Raw genomic sequence first — 26,892 nt, 5'->3', positions numbered from 1 at the left:
TAAAGCAAGGATGTCAGCAACATGACAGAGTGAGCTGTTGCCTTCATTTCTCCCCCTTTTGAACTACAACTAAAAGGACATTCATTGACCAATGGAGGAAGCCCTCACAGCACAACAGGATGCCTGAGAGACACACACAGCTATACGTCTGAGGGTGGATGGACTGGCCCCCTGGGGAGTGGCAGAAATAGGTGAGCACATCCTGCTCTCACCTGGTAGCCCTATGCATGGAAACAAATGCTTTCTAACTTGGTGTAAGTGCCCAGAAAGTGGGAACACCCAGCAGAGCAACTGTAAGAGGAGGAGGCCATAACCCTTAGCCCACCCTTGTGGTCACTCTCCCAGCAGAGAGATGGAACCCACTGAGCCCCTGTGCCATCAAGGAGCATCCATAGCTCAGGTCACAGCAAGGAAGCCCTGCCCATCAAACACAGCAGCCCCACAAACTGTGGATTGTACACAGGGACCTCAGCAGATTTCCACACTGGGGCAAACACCTCCCAGGCATGCACGATCCCTCACAGTACAGCTGCGCTCCCAAAGAGGGAACAGGTCTGGGTGGCTGCAAGAATAAGTGTGGTGGCTTTGAGACCACTAGTCATCACTTTCTGGTGGGGAGGGTAACTTGAAGTGACCCTGAGGCTCCAAAGAGTGGCCTTAGCCTAGTGAGGAAGCCCTGTGCAACAGGGACAGTCCACACAAGTGCCTGAACGCATCCCAGACTAGGGCAAGCACCCCTAATACCCGGACAGCTTCCAGCATATGGGGTGGAGCCAGAAACACTGCTCCTGCTCCCCTCTAGTAGTAACAGGGGGAATCTGCATCCTAAGAACACCACAAATGCCCCAACAAAAGATTACCTCATCAAACACCATGAGAAACTGCAGCAACAATTCAGACTAGAATGAAAATGACAATTCTCCAGAAACCAACACTGAAGACAAAGAAATATACAACCTAAATGACAGAGAATTCAAAATAGCCGTCATAAGGAAATGACTTACAAGAAAACATGAAAAGACAATTCAAGGAGCTCAGTAATAAAATTAATCTCTTCACCAAAGATTGAAACTATAAGAAAAATCAAGCAGAAATCCTGGATATGAAAAACACAGTTAATGAAATAAATAATAATCTAGAATCATTAAGAAATAGAATTGATCTTATAGAGGAAAGAATTAGTCTCCTTGAGGATAAAAATGTAGAAATTCTACCGGTGGAGGAGGAGACAGAACTAAGATTTTAAAAAACATTAAGGAATTCTTCAAGAAATATCTGACTTATTTAGGAAAAGCAACATAAGGATTATACGTATTCCATAGGGAGAAGAGAGAAAGGAGCAGAGAGCTTGTTCAGAGAAATAATTGCTGAGAACTTCCCAAACATGGTGATGGTTTCAGATTTACAGATAAACAAAGCTAATCCAACACTCAACTTCATCAATGCCAAAAGACCCTCCCAAGGCATATAAAAGGAAAAATGGCAAAAGTTTGGGATAAAGAAAGAATATTAAAAGCAGCACTGCAGAAGAAAATAATCTACAAAGGAAACCATGTCAGGCTTTCAGCAGATTTCTTGGCAGAAACCCTACAGGCTAGGAGAGAATGGAACGATAGATTCACAATACTAAAAGACAAAAACTAAGAATACTCTATCCAGCAAAACTTTCCCTCAGATACAATGGAGAAATAAGATCTTTCCCAGATAAACAAAAGCTGAGGGAGTTCATTGCCACTAGACTTCCCCTACAACAAATAATTAAAGATGCCCTCACATCAGCAACAAAAAGGCAAAGGTCTAGGGGCTGGCCCCATGGTCGAGTGGTTAAGTTCGCGCACTCTGCTGCAGGTGGCCCAGTGTTTCGTTGGTTCGAATCCTGGGCGCGGACATGGCACAGCTCATCAAACCACGCTGAGGCAGCGTCCCACATACCACAACTATAAGGACCCACAACGAAGAATATACAACTATGTACCGGAGGGGCTTTGGGGAGAAAAAGGAAAAAATAAAATCTTTAAAAAAAAAAAAAAAAAAAAGGCAAAGGTCTACAAACCTCTGAGCAAGGAGATAAGTACACAAACATGATCAGAAACCTGCATCTCTCTACCAGAACAGGGAGGCAAAAGCTCAATTACAACTTAAAATAGAAAGGAAAAGAAAAGATCAACAGTAATGATAAACCCTTCAATTTAGCCACAAACTCACAAAATTAAAAACAGAACAATGTGTAACAGCAATTACTCAGAAGAGGAGAGGAAAAGGAAGAATCTACTTAGGTTAATGGAGATAAGAGGCTGTAAGAAAATGGACAACCTCATCTCCAATACTTTCAAACAATCCTCACAGTAACCACCAAACAAAAAATCAGAGCAGAACCACAGTTCACGAAAAGAGAGAGAGCTGAGAAATACCTCTCAGAAAACCAACAAAATGAAATGGCAGTCAAAAATACAAAGGAAGACAAACAGTGGAAACATAGAATAACCAGAAAACAAGAGATAAAATGTCAGCTTTAAGCCTTCATATAACAATAATCTCTCTAAATGTAAATGAGCTGAACTCTCCAATCAAAAGACACAGAGCATGTGGATGAATTAAAAATCAATACCCAACAATATGCTGCCTCCAGGAAACACACCTCAGCTCCAAGACAAACATAGGCTTAGAGTGAAAGGATGGAAAACAATACTCCAAGCTAATGTCCAACAAAAGAAAGCAGGTGTTGCCATATTTTTATCAGACAAGGCAGATTTCAAGTTAAAAAAGACAATGGGAAACAAAGAGGGCAGTATATAATGACCAAAGGGACATTCCACCAGGAGGACATAACACTTATTAATATATATGCACCTAGCACAGGGGCACCAAAGTACATAAAGCAATTATTAACAGACCTAAAGAGAGAAATTAACAGCAACACAATAATAATAGGGACCCTCAACACCTCACTTACTTTAATGGACAGATCATCCAGATAAAAGGTCAACAAGGAAATAGTAGATTTAAATGAAATACTTGACCAGATCAAGTTAATAAACATATTTAGAGCACTCCATCCAAAAATAGCAGAATATACATTCTTCACAAGTGCACATGGATCATTCTCAAAGACAGACCATATGTTGGGTAACAAGACAAGCCTCAATAAATTCAAGAAAATTGAAATTATTGCAACCATCTTTTCTGACCACAGTGTTATGAAGCTAATAATCAACCACAAAAACAAACCTGGGAAAGTCAAAAATATGTGGAGACTGAACAACATGCTATTGAACAACCATTGGCTCATTGAAGAAATCAAAGAGGAAATTAAAAAATACCTGGAGACAAATGAAAATGAAAATACAACATACCAACTCTCATGGGATGCAGCAAAAGTGGTCATAGGAGGGAAATTCATAGCAATAAAGGCCCACCTCAACAAGCAAGAAAAATCTCACATAAGTAATCTTAAAATGCACCTAACAGGGCTAGAAAAAGAAGAACAGACAAAGCCCAAAGTCAGCAGAAGAAGGGAAATAATAAAAAACAGAGCAGAAATAAATGAAATACAGACTAAAAAACCGGTAAAAAGGATCAGTGAAACTAAGAGCTGGTTCTTTGAGAAGATAAATGAAATTGACAAACCCTTAGCCAGACTCACCAAGAAAAAAGAGAGAAGGCTCAAATAAATAAAATTAGAAATGAAAGATGAGAAAATTATAACAGATCCTGCAAAAACACAAAGGATTGTAAGAGAATATTATGAAAAACTATGTGCCCACAAATTCAATAACCTAGAAGAAATGGATGAATTCCTAGACTCATACAACCTCCCAAAACTGAATGAAGAAGAAATAAAGAATATGTACAGACCAATCACAAGTACAGAGATTGAAACAGAAATCAAAAACCTCCCAAAAAACAAAAGTCCAGGACCAGATGGCCTCTCTGGAGAATTCTACCAAACATTCAAAGATTTAGTACCTATCCTTCTCAATCTATTCTGAAAAACTGAAGAAGACGGAGCACTTATTAACACATTCTATGACTCCAACATTGCCCTGATACCAAAACCAGACAAGGACATCATGAAGAAGGAAAACTACAGGCCAATATCACTGGTGAACTTAGATCCAAATATCCTCAACAAAATATTGGCAAATCAAATACAGCAATACATTAAAAGAATCCTACACCACGATCAAGAGGGATTCATTGTGGGACTCAGGAATGGTTCAACATCTGCAAATCAATCAATTTAATACACCACTTTAACTAAATGAGGAATAAAAATCACATGATCGGGGCTGACGTGGTGGTGCAGCAAAGTTCGCACATTCCACTTTTCAGTGGCCTGGGGTTTGCCGGTTCAGATCCTGGCTGTGGACATTGTGCCGCTTGGCAAAAGCTATGCTGTGGTAGGCGTCCCACCTATAAAATAGAGGAAGATGGGCATGGATGTTAGCTCAGGGCCAGTCTTCCTCAGCAAAAAGAGGAAGATAGGTGGTAGTTAGCTCAGCGCTGATCTTCCTCAAAAAAAAAATCACATGATCATCTCAATAGATGCAGAGAAAGCATTTGAGAAGATCCAACATCCATTTATGATAAAAACTCTCAATAAAATGGGTATAGAAGGAAAATACCTCAACATAATAAAAGCCATGTATGACAAACCCACAGCTAACATCATACTTGATGGTGAAAAACTGAAAGCCCTCCCTCTGAGAACAGGAATAAGACAAGGGTGTCCACTGTTGCCCCTCCTATTCAACATAGTACTGGAGGTATTGGCCAGAGCAATTAGGCAAGAAAAAGAAATAAATGGAATCCAAATTGCAAAGGAAGAAGTCAAACTTTCACTATTTGCAGATGATATGATTCTGTATATAGCAAACCTGAAATAACCCACCAGAAAACTACTAGAAATAAACAACAACTACAGCAAATTTGCTGGGTACAAAATCAATTTTCAGAAACTCAGTTGCATTCCTATACACTAACAATGAAGTAGCAGAAAAAGAAATTAAGAATACAATCCCATTTACAGTCGCAACCAAAAGAATAAAATACCTAGGAATAAACTTAACCAAAGAGATGAAAGAACTTTACACTGAAAACTATAAGTCATCATTGAAAGAAATTGAGGAAGACATAAAGAAATGGAAAGATATTCCATGTTCATGGGTCAGAAGAATAAACACAGTCAAAATGTCCATACTACCTAAAGCAATCTACAGATTCAATGCAATGCCAATGACATTCCTCACAGAAATAGAACGAAGAATCCAAAAATTTATATGGAACAACAAAAGACCCCAAATATCCAAAGCAATCCTGAGAAAAAAAGAACAAAGCTTGGAGGCATCACAATCTTTGACTTCAAAATATACTACAAAGCTATAGTAATCAAAACAGCATGGTACTGGCACGAAAACACACACAGAGATCAATGGATCAGTATTGAATGCCCAGAAATAAAACCACACATCTATGGACAGTTAGTCCTTGACAAAGGAGCCAAGAACATACAATAGAGAAAGGAAAGTCTCTTCAATAAACGGTGTTGGGAAAACTGGACAGCCACATGCAAAAGAATGAAAGTAGCCCATTATCTTTCACCATACACAAAAAGTAACTCCAAATGGATTAAAGAATTGATTGTAAGAACTGAAACCATAAAAATCCTAGAAGAAAATATAGGCAGTATACTCTTTGACATTGGTCCTAGCCATATCTTTTCAAATACCATGTCTACTTGGGTAAGGGAAACAACAGAAAAAGTTAACAAATGGGACTACATCAGACTAAAAAGCTTCTACAAAACAAAGGAAACCATCAACAAAATGGAAAGACAACCCACCAACTGGGAGAAAATATTTGCAAATCATTTATCAGACAAAGAGTTGATATCTAAAGTATATAAAGAACTCACACAACTCAACAAAAATAAACAAACAACCCAATCAAAAAATGGGCAAATGATATGAGCAGACATTTTCAAAGGAAGATATACAGATGACCAACAGGCGCATGAAAAGATGCTCAACATCACTAATCATTAGGGAAATGCAAATCAAAACTACAATGAGATATCATCTTACACCAGTCAGAATGACTGTAATTACCAAGACCAAAAACAGCAAATGTTGGAGAGGATGTGGAGAAAAGGGAACGCTCATACACTGCTGGTGGGAATGCAAACTAGTGCAGCCACTATGGAAAACAGATGGAGTTTCCTCAAAAAACTGAAAATAGAAATACCATATGACCCAGCTATCCCACTACTGGATATCTACCCAAACAACTTGAAATCAAGAATCCAAGGTAACATATGTACCCCTATGTTCATTGCAGCACTATTTGCAATAGCCAAGACATGGAAACAATCCAAGTGCCCATCGACTGATGATTAGATAAAGATGTGGTATATATATACAATGGAATACTACTCAGCCTTAAAAAAAGACAAAATCGTCCCATTTGCAACAACATGGATGGATCTGGAGGGTATTGTGGTAAGCGAAATAAGCCAGACTGAGAAAGACAAACACCATATGGTTTCACTTATATGCAGAATATAAACAAACACATGGACAAAGAAAACAGTTCAGTGGTTACCAGGGGAAGGGGGGTGAAGGGTGGGCACAGGGGATGCAGGGGAGCACTTGTTTGCTGACAGACAAGAAATATGTACAACTGAAATTTCACAATGATTTAATCTATAATGAATCTCAATTAAAAAATAATAATAAAGCCAAAGAGACACATTTTGGAGTGGCAAATTCTGATCTCCCACACTGTCCCTACAAGGAACGAACAATTCACAATACAGTTCTTTCCCAAGTCGTGGCATGGTGTGAGTTAAGCAGACATGGAAATAGTCAAACCAAAAAACTGATGATTATTTTAAGAGTAAGATAACCAGTTATTGATCAATAAATAAGTGCTGGGCTTCATTCTAAGTACTTTACATGGATATATCTTTAACCTCATGTTTAATTAAGAAGACTAAGTCTCAGAGAACCTAGGTAACTTTCCGATAGTCACAAAGCAAATGGAAATGATGCCTGAATAATTCTAACCTGTGTCTGAGTGACTTTTAAAGCATCAGATTAATACAGTTGTTAAACAAAAGTTCAACCAAGTAAATTTGAAGATCAGTTGGCTTTATTAAGCGATTCATGAATCTGGCAGCATCCCATTTAGCAACTAGAAGTGATGTAGGGTCGGTGAGCCGAGCAGTCGAAAGAAAGATTTCTTGGACTCTCAAGATCTGGCAGTAGTGCTCTTTTATTTAGAGAATAATGTGGAATAGCATGGGGACAGGACCCACGGGCAGTCAGAGCTGCTGCTGCTGCGTGGGGACAGGGCCCAAGGGCAGGAGGAGCCGCAGCTCCTGCCCCGAGTTGAGGGTTAGGGCTAATTTTATAAGGCATGGGTATGTGAGTCATCTCTTTACAAGACAAAGGAAAGAACATGAAAAAAGTTAAAATGGTATCAGTGCAGCTGGGGTCTGGTCGTTGGGTGATCCCATGACTTTTAGACAAGAATCAAATCGGATTAAGTAAAGGTTAGAAAGGTTAGAAGGCACCACCCTAAATCAGTTACATGAGATTGCCAGACAGCAACCAACTTAAGTTCTTGCCTTCCCCATTAAGAGTTTCTAGGGACAAGGTCATCTCTCTTCTTCTTCCTGGTACAGAGAGGGAGGCACCTTTTACAGATAGAGATTTACCTTACAAATGTAAATGTGTCCCAACAAGGGCAAGTTCCATTCCCCAGAGCCCCCCTCCCTGTCCCAGTTTATCGAAAGCAATCAGCCCCAAACAATCCTGATGCCAAAGAGATATATCTTGGGGTGGCCAATTTCAGGTCCCTACAAGGTCATCCCCCCTTCCTTCACAAATGCAAATATCTCTCAAAGAGCAAGCAAATTCCAATCCTGGGAGCTCGCTTCTCATCTGCAGTTTTTTAAAATTAACCAGCCTAAAATCTTCATCAGAAGGACACCCTACGGAGTTGTACAAAATGGAAGATTTTTCTATGGGGTGGAAGGAGAGCAGGGTTAGAAGGTATTAGCAAAAGAAAAGAAAGGATTATTTTGGGCCAGGACATCTCTTTGAAAGGAAGGGAATGGCAAGGGTTTTATCATGCAGATTGCCTCTTCCTCTGGTGGGTGGGGAAGGCCTACATGACAGATTACCTCATTGGTACTGACCAGAAAATTCCAGACTGGTTGATTAAGATTACACTTCTGTGGAGGGTTGAAACTGCAATTAGATCTGGTTTTAAATCTAGGTTTGCTATCTGGGCTTTAGCAGAAGTGATGCTGTTTTGGGCCTGTGGTTTTTCTCTTTGTCATAATTAACTACCTCCATGCTATTTCTATTTTATCATTATGATTTTATTACTTTTGTTCTATATGTTTTTCTTAAATTCCTTGAGAATACCTTTTCAAACGTAAATACCTACTTTAGAATAAGTAACATCTTCATCAAATATTAATAAACAGAAGCAAACTTTAAAATTCCACATCTTAATTATATTCAGAAATTACTTCTAAAATTAATATGTATGTGTGTATGTATATATATATACACACATTTACACAGACATAAATATGTGTGTGTACATCCAAATATATTGCATCTATGGATTATATATTATATATGGATTATTATAAATGGTTAAGGAGTGTCCATTTATTAGAAGATATGTTGACAACATTTTATATTATTAACTATATAATGGCATTTAGTACTTGAACATTAAGGACTCCAACCAAAAAACTTTTTACTTTTGATGATACCTATGGCAGAGGGTATAAAAGATGTATATATGAGTGAAATCAAGCATTCATCTAAAATCTGGATTTTATTTTCATTTTTCCTTCCTCAAGACTACATCTCATATGCAATTAAAGATGCAGTTCATATCCCCTATTTGAGAATTAAATTCTATTTTGGTAAATGTGGATATGTTAGAATTAAGTTGCCAACTAATTCTATCTGCAATAAATCTCTTCAGATTGTAACTCTACCTACTAGGTATAAATCATTGATTTAGTTGCTTCGAGACATGAGCACTAAGTACTCAATACCTTGCATAAAATTGGAAGCCACACAATATCAGTACTGAAATCAGAGTGAGGATTTTGATTGCTTCATAGTTCTCTCGGTTTGGCAGGAAAAATATTTAGGTTGGTTTCACATAATATTTTACAATTGTTTGCATTCATTTGAATATAAGGTGAAGAAGGGTTATGCTAGGTACATATTATGGACCACCCACAATCAAATAACTCCAATGAATGGAACAAATGTAGCAATTAATTAGATTGATAGCACAACATAAAAGAAAGTAGCCAAAAAAGTAGATATCATCAGCTTTTCTGGTCCATATGGAATTTCAAAGTGAAATTACTTAAAGCTCCTTTAAACAGTAGAAGAGAATTGCCTTGGGCAACTTTTGCTAATATCATGGTCTCTAGTGCCTATGTGTATAATCATTTTGACCAAGTTTGAAGGTTTCAAATAATTTGAAAGAAAAATGTTTACAGAATCTTAATCAGTATTTCTAGAACGTCAAAACGAATAGTCAATCCAGAGGTGAAAAACTTGTCAAATGGAACACTTAACTGATATGGACATTTAAGTAAAATGATTTGGTAGGCTTGTACAGAAGACTTCATTTAGTCTATCAAATCATTCAAGCCACTTTAAAATTTATTTTTCAATTATCCTAGGTTTAAAGGTGACACAGTTCAATTAATAGGAATAGGCTTACATACTTAAATAACTAGCCATGAAATAATGCCGACTTTGTTGTCCTAGTTGAATCAGTATTTTAAAAAAAATTCTCTGAAATTAAACAAAGCAAAGCATCAAGGTGGAAGGGTCAATGGGTTTTATTATACCATCATTCTTCTTAATAATGAGGGTAAAAATGTCTCCCAAAATGGACAGGACAGCCTACTTGCCATTTCATATGGTGGCTGTTAAAAAATTCTGAGTCACAAATTCAACATTAGATGGCTAATATTATAATTAGAACACAGTTAAATCGTCGTTTTATTAGATATGCCTCGTTGAAGAAGAGATTTCTAACATCCTTTAGTGAATGGTGAAGCATTAGGAAGATATGATTATGGACAATCTGATCACAGCTGTAATAGCACAGTGTTAAAAGAAAAAAAAAAGACAAAACATTGTTGCTAGGTAAGTATGGAACCGGCTTAAATAAAGAGAGAGATGAAGTGAGTGACAGGAACAATCTCATGGATTACTGCTCTGGCACAAAGATTCTAGTATTCAGCTAGTTTGCCAAATAAATTGACCAGAGAATAAGAAAGTCAACAGATTAACTTCAGGAATTAAGCCTATTAATGGATTTTCATGAAGAAATGTATCTACCCATCATGATAGGAAAAGAAAGTCCTTTTTAAATTTCCCAGCTGCTAGATTATACATTAAAATATTTCTACATGAACTACTGAGGTGATACAGAATATTCTTTTCTTTTTAATGAATGTTCACTGACCTGAGGAAATGCTGTATGATACCCATTCATTTTGGGCTGATTTATATTTGAACCAGACCAAGTTGTTTGATGTAATCAGGAACTGAGTATATTTGAACAGAGACTGTTCATCTTCACAAACTTCTCTCCTCGTATCTCTTTTATTTAGAGCAAAATTTCACTGCTCCATCCATAATTTAAGAAGATGCAAGGAGGTAATTGGAATAGGAGGTAAAATACAGTCTTTTGTAGAAAGTATAATTATCAGAAGTTAGTTAAAAACCCCTCAATTCTGTTTTAATTTTCATGTGTGGAGCAGTTGTTTTGACAGATGGATAGACTTTATTTTTGTAACCGTCCAGGAAAAGTCTACATAACACAGTCTAATCAGTGCTACATATTTGTAATGTTTGTTTTTGAATCGCTGTGCGTTTGGCTCCTATATCTTTTTCTAGGGGTAGACATTTTCTAATTTATTTTTCCAGGCTAATATCTCTACGTGTAATTCCTCTATCCATTTGATCCGAAAGCCCTAGAAACCCTTAAAAAATAAGTATAAACGGTTTGTCACTAAGGATGATGAATCATCGCTCCCCAGGTGTGGCCTTGGGGTTTACTGGTTTATAACTACCTTTACTTTTACTTCTAGGTTAAGTTAACAATTTATAATGCTGTTGGTCTGGAGTACATTTCAGTAAAATAAGAGGTCAGTATGGTTGCCTGACTCTAGGGAAGCCAACTTGTTGCTAAACCTATCTGTGTATATCAGCTTAAATTCCAAAAAGGATCAAGGTTTGAAAAATGAATTCATTTTGAACTGATTACATTCTCTTTATTACGTTGTAAATCCGCCAGCGCTGAGCAAAGCAGTGCAGTAGTTTAATGCCAAAAAGTACATTACATTCTGAGTTTTAAAAATCGTCATGGTTCAAGAAAAGGTCAGAAACACTCTTCTTCTGTCTCCCTAGAGCAGAAACGTGTGAAGTGGGTTTCCTTTTTCTGCCATGCTTCCTTTTTTTTAGAGGAATGTCCAGGCTGCTTCCAAATAAAATGAATATCCTGTTTTGGAACGCTCAAAACCTTGGCAGCAACAAGCTAGAGAATGAAGGCAAATGAATGACAGGATTGATACTCTTTTATGTAGGTTTTCTGTTTAAAGAACAATCCTTACTAACAATGTCTCTTTCAAGTTTTTGGTTCTTCTCTGTCCAGTTCTTTTAATTCACTGTTTCCTCCCACATTGTTGTTGATGAGTTTCCTTGAAGCTATTTATAACCAGTTTTGAAAGTATTTCATTCAATTTCTTTATTTCATTTCAAGTGTCTTAACATACTCTATAAACCCAAGAAATTTCTCTCCATTTTATTTGCATCAACCTTCACTTCAAAATAATATTGAGCTAGCCCCAGGGCACAGAACAGTACAAACTGCTGCCAACTGGCAGAGTTCATTGGGGAAATGAACAGGATCATTCCAGGCCTTAGGATGATAGGGGTGGGTCTACTTGCTTTGTAGCACAGATCAACTCTCTTATCAGTATTCTCAGTAGAATGCCAGGTTTCACAGCTATAGTCTTCTGATTCATTTTTTTCTAGCAGCTCTGAAGAGGGATAGCTGTCCCCTTATAGTGGTGCTTCTTTGATAGTTAATAGAGAACAAATTAAAATTATGATGTTCAGTGTGGCTCAATTCCAGTTTTCAAGAACTCTGAGAGTTTTTCAGTCATTAATTGTGGCTAATCAGTTATCCAATCCAGAAGAGCTAAGAGCCCGAAATGCTGTGATTTTAGGATTCATAACAAGTTCCAGAGGTGATATGAGCCTTCATTTGTGTTCACAAGTATCCATGCTCATAAGATATTTCCTTTCTCTCTCTCTTTTTTTTTTTTATTGTGAAGAACTAGGGTCTATTCTCAAATTTCTAGAATGCACTTAGGTGTTACTAATAAGATTAGAGAATTTGGGTTTGTATTAAAAATTGCTTGGATATCTTTAAAGGCATGGAAAACAAAATGAAACACTGTTCTTTCCTAAAATGAACAAGACATCCATCTGGGTCTGCCTCTGTTATCTACTAGAATATTCGTTTGCTTACCAATATATACACAGCCTGTTTCTTGGCTTTAACATATGGTGCTGGAACTGGTTATTTATAATCTCGAATGCTCTAATATTGAGTGCACAGTCAGGGCTGGCTATCTCTATGTAAAAGTAGAGTGTGTGGCTATCTCCATGTTTCAAAGAAAGGGGTGCCATAAAATATTTTTCTGAAAATGACTTCTTTGCAAATGACTAAATTTGCTTAAAAGCACAAATACATCCTTTGGGTAAGACTCACGAATGCCTCATTTGTAAATGAGTTTATCAGATGTTTCCCTTTCCACAACCTTTCTCTGCCCAAGCATTCATGCCCTGTCCTCTTGAGGGAGGAGGAGAAACTGTTACAGAATGGAGAGTTTGTTGCAAAGAGTCTTTAAAATTAGGTTGTTTCTGTTTCACAGTTTTGTCTAAGGTATACCCTAGTGAAAGTGAAGCATGGATGAGATCTATGTACTCTTTAAGCTAGGAAATTTTTCTTCATAGCAACTGGCAAAATCAGTTGATTTCAGAACTTAATTTTACCTGTCATAATGTTTTACTAGACTAAAGATTCAGGATTTAAGCAGCAAAACAGTGGGAGAAATTAGATGTATATTTTAGCTTCTCCCCTAAACTACTCAGCATATGTTAAGAAAGCATGAGGAGTCACAACTTGAAAGTTTTATATTTTACTTTAAATAGGTCTAATTTACCTTGGGGACAAAGTATTATGTTCATTCTCAGGTTTCATCCTAGAAAAATTAATGATGATGGAAAGCAATTATTTGAATTTAAATATCCATTTTTCTGCTCAAGTTTGGGTGTCTGCTCCGTATTTTATGGGCGCAATAGAGTTAAGACCAAAATCATCAGCACAGACACATAATACAAATGTCGTGTGGAAATGTACTTAAATTATTGTACCATTTCAATTATGAACTCTGACTACATGAAGTCCAAATGCATTCTGAGCTTTCATTTGAAAAGTCACATGTCATAGAGAGTGACTTTGGGAGTGTTACACACTGAGAGGTGCCAAGACCAACCCAATCCTCTATTATGTTTGCCAGCCTTGCTTGAATCGTGGTCTGCTTTTGATCTTTTTCTGCATTTCTAATTATATATTTGGTTCTTATTTCCAAATGCATAGAGGCAAAAACACAAAATGAGTTTAAAAAGTCTATGATCAATAACAAAATAATTTTCAATGCAATTTTTATTATTTAGCATATGAGAGCCCATTTGGATACTTTCAAAATGAATATTATGTTCATATTCCATGATGAACTCGTATTTTCTACTTATATTGTATGCAACTCTTAAGATTTGTTATATGATTAATAGACCATAACATTTTATTTGAACCTATTTTCATAGTTTGACTTTTTCTTTTTACAATATTAATATAGAGTCATCTATTTAAAAATATTTTGCAAAAATTGTCTTTCCTGCTCTGGATTATTTTGGCAATAAAATTACCCAGTTTATATTCTGAATATCTGATTTTTTTCCCAAAATCTTTCCTCAACAAGGACAAAACCTAAGATTCCTGCTTGTTCATAGAAAAACATTTTCTTTCACAGGATCTACAGATGTAATAGGATATATAGAAAAAATATAAATAGCTCTGTCTATTTTATTTCTTAGGTGATATTTTATTCAGAGGATAAAATTGCAGGATGTCTAAGCTTCTTTAAATAATAATAAGCTATAACTAGAATTTCCTCTTGAAACTAGTTGTTCTTTACCGGGGGGATCCATGTTTCATTGGGCATGGGGTCCATGTATGGGTCCAGGATGTCCATGAACCTCCTGAAAATACTTATTAATTACAGCCACTCTAGAAAATATCCTTCAGCCTACAGACATTCCAAACTTTAGCATCTTCTCTATATCATCTTAAATATAATCAAATTGTCTTTGAGGCTGAAGCAACATTTTCCAGAGGAGGTGGCTTTACCTTCTCAGGGTCTATGGAGTTCACTAACAAGCAGCACTACAGAAGTTAAGAGTCAGTCACCCATCATTATGGGTTCCTAATGATGTTTAACAGTCATGTTTAATGATAGGTTGTGTTATATCTTAATTTTGTTTTATTTTTCTAAAATTAAACTCAAAGCTGGTTTTTGCAAAGAAATTTTCACTGTTATATTATTTAAGTAATTCAATACTTAATCATATAATTTGCTGTTCTCTTTTCTAGAAGAGTCACCTGTGATTGTTGGTTATCTATAACTTTATTCCACTTTTGTATAAATAGTTTTGTATAAATAGTTTTAATTAAAAAGTTATGGAAGAGAATATTATATTTAGCCCCTCAAAGAGTAAGAACTTTTATATTTTTAGTTCATGTAATAATGTGAGCAAACAATAGAATAATAAGCCCTAAAAATGTTGTGAAAAGGACATAAAAGAAAAGAAATCTGTTCAAGCGTGCCTAGCCCCCTAGAGGACACCTCGGTCATGCTGACTGCTAGAACTCACTGGTTTTCCTTTTGTTTTACAGAAAGAATGTGCTAATTTCATCAAGGTGCTTAAGGCTTATAATCAAACTCACTTGTATGCCTGTGGAACAGGGGCTTTTCATCCAATTTGCACCTACATTGAAATTGGACATCATCCTGAGGTAAAGCTGACTTTTAAAAAAGGGTGTTTGTTTATGACCCCTTCCTATTCAAATGCTTCATTACTAATTTCTTCAGCTCATTTAGCTTCTGGTTTGCTATTCAGTGGGACCTACTTCAAATTCAGATGCTGTTATTAATTTTAAGCTGTGGATGCAAAAAGAATGAGACTATCACTCAACGATAACTACAGAACAGGAGGAAGGAAGCAAGGAAGAAAGCATTTGCTTTCACCCTGGATTACAGAGTTCAATCCATTTTGCATGTGCAGCAGATGTCAGCAGGCTGAATGTGTACTGTTTTCTCCTTCATTTGTATACTGCCAGCTTTCCCCTCCATTTCCATCCTCAGCCGGAAGTGTCTGCCACCCCAGTTGTTTTCTTCTGCCTAGGGATTAAGAAAGGATGCCATACATGTGCACAATGATCTGATCTCATATTTGACCTAAATTATTCACATTTGTGTTCTTGTTCAGCTAAACTTTCCTTTTACATTTTTGGCTATTATTTTGGCAGTATGGAAAAGACGTTTCTTTAATTTGTCTGTTGCTCCTAAAAGATGTTTTAGTGAGGAAATTAAATTTAGGTAAATTTAAGTAAAACTTGAAATTAGGGAAATATTTAAAAGAAAAGTTACTAGTATTGAAAGCAGTTTCATGAATTGGGCTTACCAATAGCCTTCAATTATAAGCCTTCTATAATTTTTGGCACAAAATCCTAAGAAGAACAAAAACTTTCATGTGGTGAGAAGATAATTTGTGACAGAATTTGCTTCCAAATTGGATTCAGAGATACTAAAAAAATAAAGGATTTGTTTCCAGAATATATCTGGAATCCTAAACATAACATATAATTTACATTTTAGCCACTTCTTTGTAACTTAAACTCTAGATTCTCTCTCTAAATTTTCTTAAGGTGTCCTAAATTGATAAAAATATATTGTTTTAATCCAAAGACACAGAAATCAAAACAGTTTGGATTTTTTCTATAAGAAGACTTCTTAGAGACACTGTGGTTTCTAGACTAAACACAACTATTATTACTTTCTTGGTAATCCTGGGAAGATTAAACACTTTCCTAAGGTCTCACCAGTTTAGGCGTTGGCCTCTCATCAGCCTATTCCTCCAATGCACCCTTCCTCCTTCTCCCTCCTGTGAGCACCTGTACTGTACTTGCTGACATATCCTAGAGTTTTAAGTAAACACTAACTTTAAGGAAAGGCAGTTCTACTTAAATTACTTGCTTCATATTGATGAAATTAGGAATAATTTCCTGCACATGGTCCTGGAGACTTTGCGCACTTAACTTTTTAGCACCTTCTGGATAAATCTCTCCCTCTTTGCTTTCTTCTCAGCTATACCCAGGCACCATAAAACTTGGGCCTGGAGTGATTGACCCACTTTTCTGTATTCTGAAGATAGCTCTAGAAAACTCCTTCCACATCATATTGCACTTTTTACATCTGCCAGGCATCATGCTGCACAGGGTAACAGAGTCAGGAGAGCTGAGCTCCTGGCACAGGTTAGTGGAGAAGACGTGGGCTTTGGGGTCACATCTGGCTTCTGATCTTATTCTACAACTTCCTAGCTCTGGAGCATTGGAAAAATGAGTTAACCTCTCTGAGGTTAACCTCCCTGAGACTCTGTCTCATAATATGTAAAACAAAACTAAGCAAAACCCCTTTGATCCTCAGTGTTCATATATGTTAAATGAGAGGTTGACTTATTACCTCTAACCGTCTTCCAACCCTCCTAGCAGGGCACGACCCACTGACATTTTTCGCTATAGAAACTCAAGGAGTTCTAATCCCATCATTGTTAACTGCGTGTCCTGTGGCCTCAGACTGCTGGGCTTTTGTCTGACCTCAATTTAGTACTAGATGCTTGATCCTGGGCAAGCTACTTATTTTCTTTGTGTCTCTGTTTCTAACCTAGAAAGTAGTAATGAGAATGGTCTCTACCTTATACGGTTGTTGTGAGAATTTAACATTGTCTAATAGGTAGTTCTCATATTTTTAACATTTTCCCCAAAGTCTTGAGTTTTTTTCTTAGTTGCTATTTAGTAAAGTTCACAGCATATTTCCTTATCAACTCAATGACTATCATTGCTGCTTTATAGATGGGTGGGAGATGGAAAATTACAGGTTCTGGAGCCAGACCATTTACCCAGAAAAATTGAGGTGGCCTTTTTGTCCACTGAAATAAATCAGTAAAGCTTCCCATTTGATCTCCTGCGAGGTGGGATATTGGGGTGCAAGTATTTTCCTGAGATTCTGAAACTCAGAACCTTTAAGAGAGCCCTCTTTCAGAAGCTCAGTGATCCTGATTTGCATGGCCACTATATATTGGGAAATGCTGTTCCAGACAGTTTAGGAGGTCAGAGGGAAGACGATTATGCAATTACCTGGGGGAATTTGGAGCAGTCTAGACAGTCAATCTAGGAAATTCTGGAAAAGATATTATCAAGATAGTTTGTCTAGACAACATAAAATTTAATTTTCAGTGCTTAAGCTGCCTTAAGAGAGAATCTGCTTTAAATTGATCTATGCTGATACTTAAAATACTACCCTTGAATTTAAACAGTTATGCTGTTTGTGAAGTTAAGAAAAAGAGATAATGTGCGCTTCATGCAGTTCAGAAAAGAATGACAGTAACGGAAAGATTCGAAGAGGAAGAAATCAAACAGCAATCAAGACTGAGGCCAGGACTGTTGGATTAGAGTTCATAAGCTCTCATCAAGTTTGAATTTAGTAACTTTTATATGCAAGCCTGCCTTTTCAGATAGAACTAGCACACATCTTTCTCCTATATTCTAGTTTAGAAGTAGCTTGTATACTTTGCTGTTACCTGTCCCACTCTACATCAAATAATGAAATCGTTTCCTTTTTAAACTTCTGTTCAGCCTTTACATATTACAAATAGTTTTATCATACAAAAAAGGATGTTTTGCTTACAGTTTTTATCATGGCTTTCATGGACATTTTAACACTCAATTTTTCCTTTGCAGTATTCTTTCTTTAAAATAACTCATTGTCTTACATTGCGTTCCCAAGATTGTTAAAATCCACTGTTAGAAAATGACATTATGGACTCGCCATTCCAGATGGCCAAATGCTGCAAAGGTGAAAATGTTACTTTTGAATCAAATCAAGACTCCATTCATCATTTAATAGCTTCAGAACTTGTAGGAGAAAATTAACAATTCCTTTTAAATAATGATAAACAGTGTGTGAAAACCCCCCTTCTTTAATCTTCTAGTTATGAACATAGACCTCATTTTACTTTCCTAGAATTTTAGTAGCAATATTTATACTTCTGAAAACCGTATTCCAAAGTCTACTCTTGCTGCGTAGTGAATGCCTTCCGACCACACACAGTATGTCATTGATTGCTGTATTAAACAGATTTTCTGTTTCCTGTAATACAGTTGGGAATTGGTAGACATATTAATTAACTCCAGTTCTATAAGATGTGTGTCAATCAATTCTTGGGTATCTGCCAATAGTACTTGACATTGCAGATAACTGCCAATAAGGTCACATACTGCATACACATGTGTGTGTTTATCATAAAAATGCATGCAGAGTTCACGGAAAGAATGATTCAGAGCTAGAGTACAGATGAATTTTGAGTTTAAGCTCTCAGCATCCATGCCATTCAAATGAAAAGTGTAAGTCATCCTTATGAGACAGAATATTCCCAAATGGCTTATAGTATATGGTATTTCCCCTTCAGATTTACGTTTGTTAATAAAAAAAAAGTATGAATTTAGGAGGAGTATAGCTTTTCGAAGAAGTCTCTGGATGTTTTTTCAAATTCCAAATGGGCCTTTTCTGTGTACTAGGCAGGAAATCTAAAGAAAGATGGACGCAGATGAGAGCTGGAAATTATTAACTCTGTAAATACTCTCATAATGTCATGATCTCAATTTATGATAGAACCAAAGGGACATTAAGAAATGCAATGAAGCTTAATGACTATCCCTGAAGTCATTGTACAATGACAACCAATATATCTAGATGTAGAATAAAACATTTTGTTTGGTTCTTCCTTTTCACCAAGAATAAGAGTTTGAGGCTGACCCAGTGGTGTAGTGGTTAAGTTCGCATGCTACCCTTTGGTGGCCCAGGGTTTGCAGGTTCGGATCTGTGGTTGTGAACCTAGCACCACCCCTCAAGCCACGCTATGGCGGAATCCCACATAAAGTAGGAGATGGATGTTAGCTCAGTGACAATCTTCCTCACACAAAAAGAATGTGAGTTTGCTTTTATAGAAAACTTTGAATCAAATGCTCTTAGTAACAGTCCCCATCACCAAAATGCTATTTAAGCAATAGCTAGGGCTCTGTGGACAATTTATACATCGAATCTAACCTCTTCTAACTGTGTTATATCTTTCAATGTATTATGTTATTTAATCGAATAGAGTACAAGTTTATTTCTAAGAGGAGATAGTGAAGCTGAGAAGTTTAGGTATCTTGGTAAAATGATGAGGAGTGCTTTTGGGTAGGTAACATCTTTCTATCTTTCTTAGATCATCCAATACATTTCCCTTGTAGTAGGCTAACCTAGGTGGTGAAAGTCAGGATGCTTTGATGATTTCTTCTCTGCTACTGATTATTTCTACCAGAGGCAGTATGTTCCTCCTTCGCACTACTGACTTGAGCCAAATGTGGTTAGAGTAAGTCCATAATGATTTCTAGTTTTTCTTTCCTAATCTTTCAATACTTGAATCATGTTGAAAGGTGGACATGTACAAGTTACTGTACTGAATATACAATACTGTCATTTATATTGCAAATTAAATTTTAAAATGTTCTGCTGTTTGTAGTTGAAGGAAAGCATCACAGTTCATAAATTTTGAGTGAACTTACCAGCTCACTAATGTATTTTCTGTGAGCTATTAATGTTCTAGACCATAAATATTATCAATAAGATTGCTTCTCAAAATTAATAGAACTAATAGCCAAGTGAGGTAGTAGGAGGACCTAAGTTATGATTAGAAACAAGGCTAGAAAAGAAAAAAAAAATCACAAATGGTAAAAGAAAAAAAGAGAGAGAGAGAAAAAGAGAGCCATGAATACAAACCAGCATCTCCCAGACCCTACTTAAAATGTTTCAAATCACCATTTTATTCTTTGACTTGTTTACTTTAAATATTTGATATGAAAACACCATAATTATGAGATTAACATTTTACCCTCTACCACTTATTTGGTTCAATTGTAAAGTTTTTTTTTTTCTCACAGTATTTTACCATTTTTTAATTCCTAAGAACAAGAACAGATAACAATGGAAAAGTGAGCATTCAGTTCTTAAAGTGCAGGGTATTTTGTTTCATGTTTTGTCAGATCTGGTTCACCTAATGCCCGGAAAAGAATTTGGACAAAATTAAACAGCTTTCTAAAGGCCATATTGGCGCAATGATGTCATTATCGATTGCTTGTTAAAAGTCTGGGGCCGGTCCCATGGCCGAGTGGTCAAGTTCTCACATTCTGCTTCGGGGACCCGGGGTTTCACTGGTTCGGATCCTGGGCGGGGACATGGCACCACTCATCAGGCCACGTTGAGGTGGTGTCCCACATGCCACAACTAGAAGGAACCACAGCTAAAATATACAACTATGCACTGGGGGGATTCGGGGAGAAAAAGCAGAAAAAAAACAAAAGATTGGCAACAGTTGTTAGCTCAGGTGCCAATCGTTAAAAAAAAAAGACCGTATTATCTATAGTACTCAATTTCTGAATGGCATCGTCATTCAAGATCAATACAGTCATTGGTCTAAATCATATTAGCACATTAACAATATATTTTTTCTTTTCCTCGTGAACTACCAATAGCTAGTTTGGATCAAAGACCATACCTTTACTGAAACTAGCCTGTCACTGGAGTTGTATAGTCCCTAATTTACTCTTTTTCCTTTTGTGCTCTTTTTGATTGATTCCTCTGCACTCATTCCTTGTATTATCCATTTTAAGAGGAAACTTATATCCATGAAAACCTTAATTTGTTTGTTATCAATATTACATTTTACAAGAAACACAAAGAGTAGTACTAAACTCCATTGCCTGCTCTTGTGTTTGGTCCATTTTCACCTCCCCTTTATTCTCCTTCCTCCGTTGTGACCAAAGCTTTCTCTGCCCTTGAACTGTAGTTCTATGTTTTTCTTCCTTTATCTCTTTGTCTCCTTGTCTAAATTACTTCCTTTGGAACCAAAGTTTTAGATAGTGGAAATATAGTTTGGATATGCAGATGAGAAGGAAGGTGTTAGTTTGATATATTTAAAACTTTCAAAAAATAGCAGAATAAACTTAGACTGAATTTCCACAAATCAGAATACATTTGCCTCCTCTTGCAATGTGTTTCAAATGGGCATCAGCAAATTACGTTGCAGATTTGTTTTAAACCGTGGTGGTTCACTGATGATAATCTGAAAAAATGATATAAGTGCATTCTACATTATTTGAATAACTACTTACTAATCATATAAAATGTTAAGATTTTAGTGCCCTTGTTTGCTTGTGGCTTGTGATCATGTGAATGCCAAGAATACTCTTTTAATTTTCTTGGGCTAATGAGAAAGAAACAAAGGTTGACTCGATATACAAATGCTGTATTCTTGCGAAGTAAAGGCCAAAGTAAGGTGAGAGTGGGCTGTATGAAGGAAGATTTTGCTGTGGTTCAGAGAAAGGTGTTTAGAGGAGGGTAGAACTCCTCACTCCAAAGACTGTAGCTCTGGTCACTAGGAACATATTCATATTGCAGGAAGGTTGTATTTTTCAGGATACACGATATCATTGTCCCATTGCATTACTATTGCAAATTTTAATTGTATTTGTTTTCTAGTTTTGTTGGTACCTAATTTTAACCATGAAGAAAATACACTTAGTTTTACAATTCTACAAATTTAATTACTCTTAGAAAACATAGGATGTAAGGTAACTCTGATGGTTTTCTAAGAAGATCAGCTTGTGGTAGTTTTTAAGCAGATAGTGTTACCTGTTCCCTATGTTTACATCAGAGGACTCTCCCCTTGCCCTAGTGTAATGGCCTCTGGTTTGGGCTCCTCATGGCTTTCAGCTGCTCCAGGCTTAGCACATGTGGTCAATTTGGACAGGATGAGAGCCGGGGAAGTAGAAATAGCAAAGGGTGGTGATGAGAATCAGTGTGAGGTGATGAGAATAGCACTGAGGTGAAAAGGAAAGACATAATGAGAAAACCAGACTTTCTGGAATAGAGGCTTTATTTATTAAATAGATTTGAGGGAATACTAGGAAATAATGGAGGTTTAACATCTATATCTAGAGCTCTTCCGATTTGTGGCTACAATTATGCTCAACTGCTACAATCAATGCCCAAGTGATCTTGGAAGCAATTTGTATTCAGATGAATGATTCAAAAGAAGTAAAATTAACTTTAATAAAAATATAGGAAACATTTTTCCTAAGCAAGGTCCTAAAAGTAATGATAAGAAATACAAACACAAATGTCTGCCCTCAAAGAGCTAACATATGCATAAATATCTAACTTCAACATAGGTGAGAACATCAGTAATATTAACAGTTATACCCTGAACAACTAATATTTACTGAGCATTGAACATATGTCCTGCAGTGGCTACTCACTCAGTCATCACAAAATCTGATGAGGTAGGTACTCTTAGTATCTTCATTTTACTGATGAGAAAATTAAAGTTTCATGGGGGTTTTGTAATGGGCCTGAGGCAAGCATGCTATTCAATGGTGTATGTCTGAGTCCAGAACCTGGTCCTTTGTTTATTTATTTAATTTTGCTGAGGAAGATTAGCCCTGAGCTAACATCCACTGCCAGTCTTCCTCTATTTGTATGTGAGCTGCTGCCACAGCATGGCCACTGACAGATGAGTGGTGCAGTTCCACACCTGGGAACCGAACTGGGGCTGCCAAAGTGGAATGCATGGGACTTAACCACTAGGCTGCTGAGGCTGGCCAGAACCTGCTCTTTTAAAAGGAAGTACCAGTACCATGCAGTGGGAGAGAAGATAAAATCATTAATTATGATTTAGGGGATTGAGTCAGGGATTTTGTCCTGTATTTATTTTATGTTTCAAAACTACTTAGTGTGTGCCAAGTTTGAACATGGTGACAAGTATAAATGTGGGACCCCCTGATGAAGGGAACAAAGGCCATCACCTTTAAGCTGGATTTTGGAAAATGGGTGAAGGATTGATGGATGTGGAAGAAGGTCAAAACTGGAAGGACAGAATGGAGGGACAAAGACGTTGAAAGGCCAATGGGGAAATGAAAAATATCCCAGTGTGCATAGAGTATAGTGATTTTCAAAAGGGGAGGCTGGAATATTAGGATCTGGTTGAGTTTAGGGATACTAGTCAAGAGCTATACAAGTTTTTAGAAAGAGACTACTATTATTGCCACAGTTGGTTTTGAAACATATTTTTGGTATAAATGTGATGGTGGGAGAATGGACATAGAGGTACATCCATTTGGAGAATATGGCAAAAGTTGAGTAGTGCCACATGGATGGGAGTCTAGACTGATGTTGAGTGAAAGATACTAAATAATATTTAAAATTCTTATAGGAAAACAACAAGAAATCACAATAACACCCAAATTTCATAAACCGCTAGATGAAATACAACTGAGATGATGATACTGTTTAAACTCCCCAGTGAAAAAATGTTTTCCCAATTCTTCTGTGATAATTATGGCAAACATGTATGTTAGCACATTGTGGCTCATGCACACTCAATTTTTACTCCTGAGTCTACAAATAAGCTGAACTTATGTTGTGCATAAAACATTAAGCTATCATATGCAAAGTTATGTGAATTTCTCACCCATAGCGTATCACAAAAGCTTGGTTTATTCACACTTGTAAATCCAGAGAATGCCATTTTTTGTTTTGCAAATGTGAAAGTATTTCAAACCCACTTTGTTAAAAAAATAAAAATAAAAAACAAACAAAACCCAACTAAACAGAAAGAAACAAGGTATAATACATAGTACTTAGAAACAGTGATTTTAAATGAAAAATCTATGCTTTATTTTTAATTTCATTATTACAATATAGCTTATACTGATTCTGTGAAATTTTTATGGAAATGATATATCTGATTTATCCCTTGTTATTCTGCTTGATTTCTCTTCTACTGTAACTACTTCTCATAATTTTTAAATTATTATTATTACTATTAATGACCATCATTGTTTGCATATTTGATGGCTTTATCAATTTAGTTTCCTAACTCTGTGCTGCAAGTGTTATCTCCATTTTTCAGTTCGAGAAACTAAGTCTCAGAAAGGTTTAACAGACTACCTATCATCAGACAACTAGTAAATCTGTTGTCGTAACCATTATAACATATGGTCTTTCTAGTGACATAAGTATTATATCTGATATTGTACCAATTATACTTCATTGTTATCACGCTGTGCCATGGGTCTTTTTTTAATTCTTTTTTTATTGTGGTAAGAATATTTAGCACAAGAGCTTTCTTAACAACTTTTTAAGTGCACAATTCAGTATTATTAACTATAGGCGCAATGTTGTACGGCTGATCTGTAGAACTTATTCATCTTGCATAACTGAAACTTTATGCCTGTTGAGCAGCAGCTCCCCAGTCCCCCATCTCCAGCTCCTGGCAATCACCTTTCTACTCTCTGTTTCTGTGATTTTGACTAGATTCCTCTTATAAGTGGAAACGTGCAGCGTTTGTTCTTCTGGAACTGGCTTATTTTACCTAGCATTATATCCTTCAGGTTCATTGTCCCCTTATTCACAATAGCTCAGATGTGGAAACATCCTAAATGTCCACCAACAGGTGAACAGATAAAGAAAATTTGGTGTATACATACAATGGAATATTATTAAGCCTTAAAAAAGAAAGAAATCTCACCATATTTAAGAATATGTACTATGTGTTTATTAATACTCAGATCTAAACACTCTCAAAACATTGAATTTCAAGGAAAATGAATTACTACTTGCGTTATTAGAAACCTTCATGAAAGAAGCATTAAATTCTTTGTGCTGAAAATGTGACAGTGCTTGTCAACTTGGTAAAATTTCGTGGCTGTGGCAAATTCATCTTTAAGAGGATCTGGTAATAATATAATCAGGGAGTCATGTTTCAATAAAAGAAGTACTAGGATACCCCACAGAATCAATTACTTTCTGTTTTGACTAATTCCCTCTATATGTAATCTAGGTATTGAGCAATGATAAACAAAACCTACTTAACTTGTACTTCCACTCAGACACAAGGAGTAGTAATATGTTTTACAATCAAAGAGAGTTGTAATTCTTTTTTTTATCCCAAGGGTAAAAATCAGAATCTGTAGCATAATAGAAATATATTTGAAATGGAGTTTTTAAAATATAAGAAAAAAATTAGAGTTTTCCACCTCTCATTCAAAGTAAGTTTAGCAATGAAACGTGCCCTTTTTCTCAATATTTTGATCATGTAATATTTCAAGAACACAGAAAAGTATGGATACTGGGTATACATATATAGAATTCTAGATTCTCTAATAAACAGAAAACAATTTTATATGGCATACAAATTATCAAATAACGGAAAGGTGGCATAGTCTTTATTCCACTTTCCCTATATGAGTGTGTCTTATCAAGTTCTCTCTGCCTGTGAAGATACTGAAATATTAACATGTTTGAGAAAAAGCCACATTTTTACTCAAATTTAATTTTGTACTTATAGGTCTTTAGAAATTCTAGCTGGAGCAAATGTATTTCGACAAATAAATATTTATGTGAAAGGACATCCTTTAATCATTGCCTAAAATATTGAATGGGATAGGCCTTCAACTTTTACTGAACACAATTATTTCTATCTTTTCATATTTTGCTATTATACTTTAGTAATTTAAATCCATTCCTGTATAAATGATAGAAAATGTGGTGTTAGTATCTGAGTATAGCGTTGAGATTTGTACATTTATGTGCAGGAAATATATCATTTCAAATTTTCAGAAATTGAACCACATAGAATGACTACTTTCCATTTTTATTTTATTTTTATTTTTCAGTCTGCCATTTTAATTCAATTGTGCCTATTTGGTCACTGAAAGCAATCTCAGAATTGCTGAGTGGTTAAAAAGGGAGTCTAATGGGATCTAAAATCAATTCACGGGTCTGTCACTGATTCATTGTGTGACTTTTGCTGCCACTGAAATGACATTAAACTGGTCTCCTTAACATTTTTATATCTCAGGATTTCTCTTGTGATAGAAAAATACTTATCTAATACACATGATGCATATACACTTAAGAAAATAGGTTAATGATTAAGAAGTACCAGAATAGCTTCTATTTCAATGAGTTACTTCGCTTCAGATTATCACAAAGCTTTTTAGAGGCTAAAAGTCTTTGTCCTTCTAGTGTTGCAAATGGGGTTTTGTATACATGCCAGGGTTCAAGCTCCTTTTAGTGCTTTTATCCCGGCAAACTTTTCTTCTTTTGATTTATATTTTGTTGCCATGTAATAGCTGTCTTACCTCATATTTAAATTGCTTAACCTGGAAAGGATGGATGTTTAGTGTCCCGAGTTTACTTGCCCTTTGCTGGCCTAGATATTGGAGGCAAATATAAGATTTGCAGGGAGGAACACCTAATCTTTGTATTATATCATGCTAGATATCAATCCTACATACTACCTTGACACTACATCAAATTTTTGC

At 36.2% G+C, this 26,892-nt stretch overlaps 1 protein-coding gene across 3 annotated transcripts in view; it reads left to right on the top strand.

Annotated features, from left to right (window-relative positions):
• Positions 1 to 26,892, top strand: part of SEMA3A (semaphorin 3A) — a 451,042-nt gene that overhangs the window by 304,904 nt on the left and 119,246 nt on the right. For all 3 annotated transcript variants that reach the window (XM_014739188.3, XM_070264479.1, XM_001491234.5), the window contains one exon: positions 15,085 to 15,204. In XM_014739188.3, coding sequence (XP_014594674.1) covers positions 15,085 to 15,204 — 120 coding nt within the window. The remainder of the gene's footprint in view (positions 1 to 15,084; positions 15,205 to 26,892) is intronic.

This window comes from Equus caballus, chromosome 4 (assembly GCF_041296265.1).
Source record: "Equus caballus isolate H_3958 breed thoroughbred chromosome 4, TB-T2T, whole genome shotgun sequence".
Lineage (NCBI taxonomy): Eukaryota > Metazoa > Chordata > Mammalia > Perissodactyla > Equidae > Equus > Equus caballus.
The sequence above is the reverse complement of the archived record's forward strand: the minus strand, read 5'-3'. Positions and strand labels throughout refer to the sequence as shown.